The sequence below is a fragment of the Cicer arietinum genome, chromosome 2, assembly GCF_000331145.2.
Source record: "Cicer arietinum cultivar CDC Frontier isolate Library 1 chromosome 2, Cicar.CDCFrontier_v2.0, whole genome shotgun sequence".
NCBI classification, from domain to species: domain Eukaryota; kingdom Viridiplantae; phylum Streptophyta; class Magnoliopsida; order Fabales; family Fabaceae; genus Cicer; species Cicer arietinum.
In genome coordinates this window covers 38,615,289-38,623,244 of record NC_021161.2, presented here as the reverse complement: position 1 = coordinate 38,623,244, position 7,956 = coordinate 38,615,289, and the positions used below count along the sequence as shown (strand labels likewise).

General features: G+C 31.7%; 2 protein-coding genes across 2 annotated transcripts; both read right to left on the bottom strand.

Annotated features, from left to right (window-relative positions):
• Nucleotides 1-1,658: 1,658 nt before the first annotated feature.
• On the bottom strand, nt 1,659-2,988 carry LOC101491346 (uncharacterized). The gene is made up of 2 exons (XM_027331274.1): nt 2,853-2,988; nt 1,659-2,155 (listed from the first exon to the last, which is right to left on the bottom strand). Exons 1-2 carry the CDS (start codon nt 2,986-2,988, stop codon nt 1,659-1,661), a joined length of 633 nt encoding a protein of 210 aa, XP_027187075.1.
• A 2,091-nt stretch (nt 2,989-5,079) lies between these two features.
• Nucleotides 5,080-6,042, bottom strand: LOC101490386 (putative bark agglutinin LECRPA3-like). The gene is given in 1 exon segment (NM_001282315.1): nt 5,080-6,042. A coding segment is annotated over 1 exon segment (771 nt). The 5' UTR covers nt 6,038-6,042; the 3' UTR covers nt 5,080-5,266.
• Between the last annotated feature and the right edge of the window lie 1,914 nt (nt 6,043-7,956).

The following is a 7,956-nucleotide window of genomic DNA, read 5'->3' as shown; positions in this document are numbered from 1 at the left end:
TCACACACTTTTCAAATTGCTACTCTATGAGAAATCTGTCAATTCTCTTGCTCCAAGCTCTAGGTGCTTGCTTTAGGCCATATAAGGCTTTCTTCAATTTGTAAACATGATCCTCTTTGCCTGTTTTCACATATCCAGGGGGCTGCTTCACATACACTTCTTCATCTAATGACCCATTGAGGAAGGCTGATTTAACATCCAATTGATGCATAGACCAACCTTTGTAGCTAGCAATTGAAACTACCATTTTTACTGTTTCAATTCTTGCTACTGGAGAAAATACCTCATCATAGTCCAACCCATGTTTTTGCAAAAATCCCTTTGCTACAAGTCTGGCATTGTACCTTGAAATCTGCCCATCGGGTTTCAATTTCAGTTTATAAACCCATTTCACATCAATAGGTCTTTTGTTCACTGGTAGGATCATCAACTCCCATGTTTTGTTCTTTTCTATGGCTTCAAGCTCCTCATCCATTGCTGCTATCCATCTAGGATCAGTTAATGCTTCTTCATCACTTATTGGTTCTGATTCAGCAAGCAAGGCAAAATGAATTAATTCTCCATCTGCATTGATGGCTGAGTCAGATGTCACTTCATATGGCTGCAATATGATTGAAGGTTGTCTAGCTCTTGCAGACCTCCTCACAGGTTCAAAATCAGGCTGATCTGCTACCTCTGCTGGCTGGTCCTCAATCAGTTCAACTGCTACTGCACTACTAGCTAGTCTGGTTGGTATACCTGGGTTGATTGCATTCATTGTCCAGTCTCAACCTCTTGATTCATCCACTAGTATGTCTTTGCTTATCACTACTTTGTTCTTGTTTGGATTATACAACTTGTAAGCCCCAATGGCATCATATCCCAGCAACACCATTTGTTCAGCCCTGTCATCAAGTTTCCTCCTATTTTGAGCTGGTACATGACTGAAGCACAATGAGCCAAACACTCTTAAGTGATTCACAACTGGCTTTCTTCCAGTCCAAGCTTCTTCAAGTGTCCTTGTGCCCAGTCTCTTGGTTGGACACCTATTTAATATGTACACTGCAGTTGATACTGCTTCCCCCCAGAATTTATGAGGCATTTTCTTCTCTTTTAACATACTCCTAGCCATGTTCACTATGGTTCTGTTTCTCCTTTCAGCCGTGCCATTATGTTGGGGAGTGTATGGTGCAGTTACTTCATGCAGCATCCCTTCTTTTTCACAAAAACTATGGAATTCATGAGAGTTGTATTCTCCTCCTCCATCTGTTCTGATGATTTTCATACTAAGGCCACTTTGTTTTTTAGCCATTATCTTGAATTTTTAAGTATTTCAAGTACTTCATTCTTTCTCTTGATTAGATATACTCAAATTTTCCTTGTAAAATCATCAATGAATGATGCAAAGTAACAATTACCTCTTATTGATACTTCTTCAAAAGGACCACACACATCAGAGTAGATTATCTCCATCATTCTTGAAGATCGAGTTGGCACTTCATCCTTGAATGCGTTTCTGTGTTGTTTAGCCTGACAACATTCTTCACACAGCTCCTTTGGCATTTTAATTCTGGGAATTCCTAGCACCATTCTTTTATTATGCAACATTTGAAGACTTCTGAAATTTAAATGTCTAAACCTCTGATGCCACAACCAATCTTCATTCAAGACTTCAGCAGCTAGACATTTGCTCTCATTGATCTGGATATCAATCTTGAGGTTCTATTTTTTGATAGTGGTGCCTTCAAGATCAATCTTCTTGAATCATCAAACAATCTCATTTCACCCTGCTCCATCTTCATAGAATACCCCTTTTCAAGCAGTTGTCCAAGGCTTAACAGATTGTTCTTCATGTTTGGCACATACAACACATCACATATGAATGATTGTTTACCATCTCTTCTTTGAATTAACACTTCTCCTATTCCTTCTGCTGTTACATAACTGTTATCTGCAAATCTGATCTCCCTTTTCACCTTATCATTAATGCTTACAAACCACTCTTTATGGCGAGTCATGTGATTCGAGCACCATGTGTCTAGATACCATAATCCTGGACAGTCATCCTCCATGCTTGTAGATGCCATCAGCAGCACTTCATCTGAGTCAGAACTGTCTGCCTGGGCTAATTGAGCTTCACCACCAACTCTTTGTACTTTCTTGGATCTGCATTCATCTGCAAAATGCCCATATTTTTGACAATTATAACATTGGACCTTCCTTTTGTTAAATTTATTTTTTCCATAAGGTTTCTTGCTTTTATTGTCATTGTTTTGCTGACTTCTTGAGCCTCCATCCTCCTTATCTTGATTATGTTTCTGGTACCATTTTGACTTGCCCTTCCACTTCTTGTTTTTCACTCCATCTTGATTGGACTGCATGTGTTTGTGTGTGTGCCTTATCTCTTTCTTTTACCCTTAATTCACGAGCTTCTAGGGAGCTTTGCAGATCTTCCAGCTTCATTGTATCAAGATTCTTTGATTCTTCAATTGCCACCACTATGTGATCGTATCTTTGTGTTAGTGTCCTCAGAATCTTTTCAATGATCATAACCTCTGTCATCACTTCTCCATTGGCTTTCATCTGATTAGTGATTGTCTACACTCGATTGAAATAGTCAATCACATTCTCATTGTTCTCTATTTGCAGTAATTCATACTATCTTCTTAGCGTTTGAAGTTTGATCTTCTTGGTTTTTTCATCACCTGTGTAATACTTCACCAAGATATCCCATGCCTCTTTTGATGTAGATACCTTTGAGATCCTTTCAAAATTGTTTGAATCCACACTTTGCTGGATGTAAAACAATGCCTTGCAATCTCTTTTCTTGCAATCTTTGAAAATTGTTTGTTGTCTTTATGTTGGATTCGCACCAAGTTGTTCATATCCATCTTGAACAATCTCAAACACTTCTTGAGCTCCCAACAACGATCTCATTGATGCATACCACCTCTCCCAGTTCTTCCCATCCATAATTGGCAAATTCGATGAAAATCCTCCTCCATTCATTTCTTCTTTCTTTTCTTTCACTCACACTTGTGTTTCCCAATTTTGATTCCCCCTCAAACTTGCACTCGTGTTTCCCAAGGTCTAGAACCCAAGCTCTTGATGCCAATTGTTAGAACATGTTGTCTATTTGAGAGGAATTGAAATTGAGAAGAAAAGAGAAGAAAATAGAAAATGTCAGAAAACAAAGATTGATCTTCGTGGTGTAAAGATTGATCTTAGTTCAGTATTGGATTGATCCCCTTCTGCATTACATTGATCTTGGCTTTTATAGAAGCAGTTTACTAGTGAATAGGTTTCAACAAACTTAACCACCTTCTAACTATATTCTAACTAACTTCTAACCATACTCTAACTACCTAATTACTAATCAATTTGAATTACATCTAAAAATGTGTAGTGCCTTGTCACATTGTAATGTTGTCAATAACATCAATAAATTGCCTAGTGTTTGCAAAGCTTGTTGTCTTGGTAAATCTCATAAATTTCCCTTTCATAGAGACTTTGCTGCATTCTCCAAATTTCTCAATGATAATGTCACCACTCACATAATAAGTTGTCTACAAACACGTGAATAAAATGGTACTGTTAAAACACAGACATTAACTAAAGTTGGATTGACCTTACTAGTCAATGCATCCATGCCTTTAAGCTAATCGGGTGAAGCCTTCAAAACTATAGTCTACATCATTAACAAGTTACCTACTCCAATCTTAAACAATTCTACTCCTTTACAAGTTTTATTCAACCAAAAACCCGATTATCATGCTTTAAATGTCTTCGGTTGTGCATGTTTTCCCTACTTAAGACCATATACAATAAGCATGCATTTCAATTTAAGTATGAACAATGTGTTTTCTTGGGATACAATCCTAATCATAAAGGCTACATATGTCTTGCTCAATCAAGAAGCATTTATATTTTTAGACATGTTAAATTTGATGAAACTCTTTTCCCTTTTCAAGTTAATCCCAAACTTCATTCTTCTAATTCAGGGTCTGCTCATAAAATGACTTTTTCTTTTGATAATATTCCTACTCTAGTCAATATTTCATGTTCAAATAGATTTAAAGATAAATAACATAAATGAAAAATAAAAATATAAAGGAAGGGTATGTTGTAACTAAATAAGATAAAAAGTTACGGATATAATTTTGCTTAAAATTTATGTTTACCAAATTTGAGAGAGCTTTTGAATTTTGTTGAACATCATTTCATATTGTGTGTCTTTAATATTTTTTTTTTCGTCTTTCATTCTTTTAAATTTATTTTTGTTGTTGTTAGCTTAAATGGAGAGTCCTTAGAAAAATGTTACACAAACCAAACACATAATAAAGCATAACTTGCACAATAAGCACACATGTGATATTATCATCATATATAACACATAGTGATTTAAACATTTATCAACATACAAATTAATAATTAGTCATAGTAACCTCTTATCAATTATCCATATATGATCAACATAATTAAATCATATAGTTAATTAAAATTAATCATCAATGGTGAAAATGTATGAATACACATGTATGCAACACATCAAATCTCATATTAAGGTCTAGCTTTATCATATAGATTCAACTAACTCAAGACTATTATAAGTAGCAACATGTTAATCGAGTAATGTACAATTATTAAAAAGTCTTCGATTTTAAATTGCAAATGAGAGTACATATGAATAGGTCTTTATTAAAATACCAAATGAAGGACTTTATATGAAAAGATATATTACTGCCGAATCTAAGCATTAGGACTCTTAAGAAAAATGACCCATTGATTTTGAAAGTATATAAGGAGCCCCTTTGTCACAACGTTTTTAAAAAACAATTACTTTAAGGAACAAAAATTACAACCCAATCAATATGATATCTTAGACTAATTTATTAAACAACCAAGTTGAATTGATTATCTTAAGTTAAAAGGGTTATAAGTGAAATCCTAAGGGTCATTACTACCCAAATGAGATCCTAATTATCATTAATTATGCCAAGACACAAGACAAGTGGTACTACAACAATCATACTTCAACTTTCAATCACCCCACTAATTGAGTTGAATAATAAGACTAAAAGTACTACCAACTCAAAAAGATGGTTCAATCATTTTCTTTATTTAGAAGGGGAAAAAAACACATATACACACACACACAAGTGATTCACACAAACTACCTAGCATTGTCTTTGTTTAGAAATACTAGTTGTGAAAAGCTCCATGCATCCATAGAACAAAATTCCAAATAAAACCAAACAAATTTTGCAATATTATATTTTATATTATCTTATGTTTCGAAAGTTGAAGTGAAAGACCATGAATGAATATTGTGTAGTTGACGAGGAGAAACAAGTGTCGTAGAAGCAGAGAAACCAATGTTAACTGTATCAGGAAGTACAGCTTTCAAATCAACAAGTTGAGAAAGAATCGAAATTTGACCATTCTTATAAGTAACAATAACCGTCAATGTCGTAGAAACAGAGTCATAAACAATACTTACTTTCACAAGTTCTCCACTCACTCTATTCCATTTCACCGTCTTAGTAGAAATTAAAGAATTGACATTGATTCCAACATGAGAGTACTTGGGATCCCATGAATTAACAAAATTGTCAAATTCAACACCAACAAATCTATTAAAAGCATTTTTCCCATCAACTACTCCGAGGTTCCCACCATCTGAACTGAAGGGAATCTCGGAGCCTGATGGGGCAAGAAAGAATACAAGTCCATGACCAGGAACAGTTTTCTTTAAATCTTGAACATCGAAAGTGAATGAAGTGACAAAGCTGGCAACTTTGCCGGTTTTATTGTTCCAAAGTGTAATTGGTTTAGAATACAAAGCACGACCAACAACAAAAACAGGGTGCTCAATGTCGTTGAGTAACAAAACATTAGGTAAAAACTCGGCAGTTCCTTGAAGGGTTATACTAGGTCTGCTAATAGTGAAATTGGTGATGTGGAATGAAACTGATTTTTGTGACTTTACTTTTGTTGTTTGCAAGAAAAACAAAGTTGTCAATGTCACTAAAACTAAATTTAAGTATGAAAAAGCCATTGAAGTTAACTCTCTTCCGAATTGTTGATGAGGACAATGTATTTCTCACATGTATTTATAAGCTTATGATATTAAAACACCTTTCATTTTTTAATATTTATTCAATCCATCTTTTAATTGTATCACTATTATATTTTAAAAGAGATATTTAGATATATTAATTTTTATTTATTTAATAGGAGAAGTATTATTTAAGTGAATGGGTATTTAAATAATATATTTTTATAATGGCACAGCGCGGTTGTCATTTATAAAACTAATTAAGGTGGAATGATATCCAAGCAAGATTTGAAAACACGTGCATATCATCAATGTGAAAACTTAGAAAATTAAGAGAAATGTATGTGTGTCCCAAAAAATTATATAGGTTTATTCAATAGGCTTATTATATTTAAACATTATAATTTTTGTATATTTTTTTAATTTTTAATTTTTATCTTTTTTATCACCGACATGCTATATCTCACCACTCTTTTATTTTTATCTATTAAAATATAGGATAATTGCACGCTAAACTTTTTCTTTATTCAATTCAAAGTTGTGCTTATAAAAAAAGTTTATATTTTTTAATAAATAATTGGTTTGTAATCTTAGTCAGAAACAGCATGTAAAGACATTAATTAATTATTAAAAATTAAATATTCAACATTCATAAGAGGTGTTCAAAAACCAACAAGAGATTTGAAAGTTGGGGGACTAGTGAGAAATCTGATTCTTTACTTTTTTTGGTTTTGAAATTTGAAGATGAGACAAAAACTACAAAATAAATTAAGGATTAATTTTGTAAATAAATAAAAATAAAGAATAAAAAATGTAATTACAAAATTACTAATATAATTAGTCTAAAAATTAAACTTATTATTTTCAATAAATTTTAATAAAATATTATATTTTGTTATCTATTTTATTATCACAAAATTTATTTAATTTTTATTAAAATAATAAGAATCAACGTTTGAACTATTTTTTTAAGAGATTCATATTATACACACTTTGTATAATTAATTGTAAGATTAATACAATCGTATCGTTGTTTACTTATTCAAATACTTTCTATGTTTTCATAACAAGTATATTTAAAAAGATTGTTTAAAAAATCATTTTAAATTTTACATACTTTTTAATAATTACGATGTGCATGTTGTGATAGTAAAAAATTCTTTAATAGTTAATTAAAATAATTTGATAAATCGATTATTATCTTCTTTTATTTATTTATTGTACTTGTTAATATATCTGTAAAAAATTTAAAGCACTTTCATTTTAAAGAAGGGGGTAAAAAGTAAACGTCACTATCAGAAATATCTTATTAATTTTCTCGATATACTCCAATTATGTAGGACATAACCACGTGAAGGAATGCATATATCAACAAAAAAAGACAGGATAACATTGAGTAGTTGTCATTTTTAATATAAATTAATATACAAGTTGATATATATCTATCTATATATATATATATATATATATATATATTTTAAAATATATATATATATATATTAAATAAGCCTCTGCATGTTCAATTGATCTTCAAATCCGGGCTGTAGTAGCAGTGGTAATGGGCTCTTCATTAATTCGTCATCACATACGATACTGCGTTTGAAATACACATAATACTACTAAAACTAATTACAAAATTTTAGCATGGAACTCCAAATTTATATTCTTATTCCATATATTATAAAAATCATTTATTTTATTTTACTAAATTTAATTTGGATTTTAGAACATTTTCGAAAACGTTTTTTGAAATAGATTTATAGAAATGACAACAAAACATGGATCTATTGATATCTACACCAATTTGTCTAGATTTAGATAGAAAAATTCATTTTGATTAGATATGGGTGCAAAATTGAGAAATCCGACCTTCGTCGCAGACAAAAATGAAAACTTAAATTTATCACATGATAAGAAAT

What these genes read in the sequence shown, in the direction of transcription:
- LOC101491346 (XM_027331274.1), bottom strand. Translation starts at nt 2,988, where the DNA reads ATGAATGGAGGAGGATTTTCATCGAATTTGCCAATTATGGATGGGAAG. An exon ending in AGATGGATATGAACAACTTG is followed by an intron (nt 2,156 to 2,852) that starts GTGCGAATCCAA and finishes GGCATTTTGCAG; the next exon opens with ATGAATGCAGATCCAAGAAA.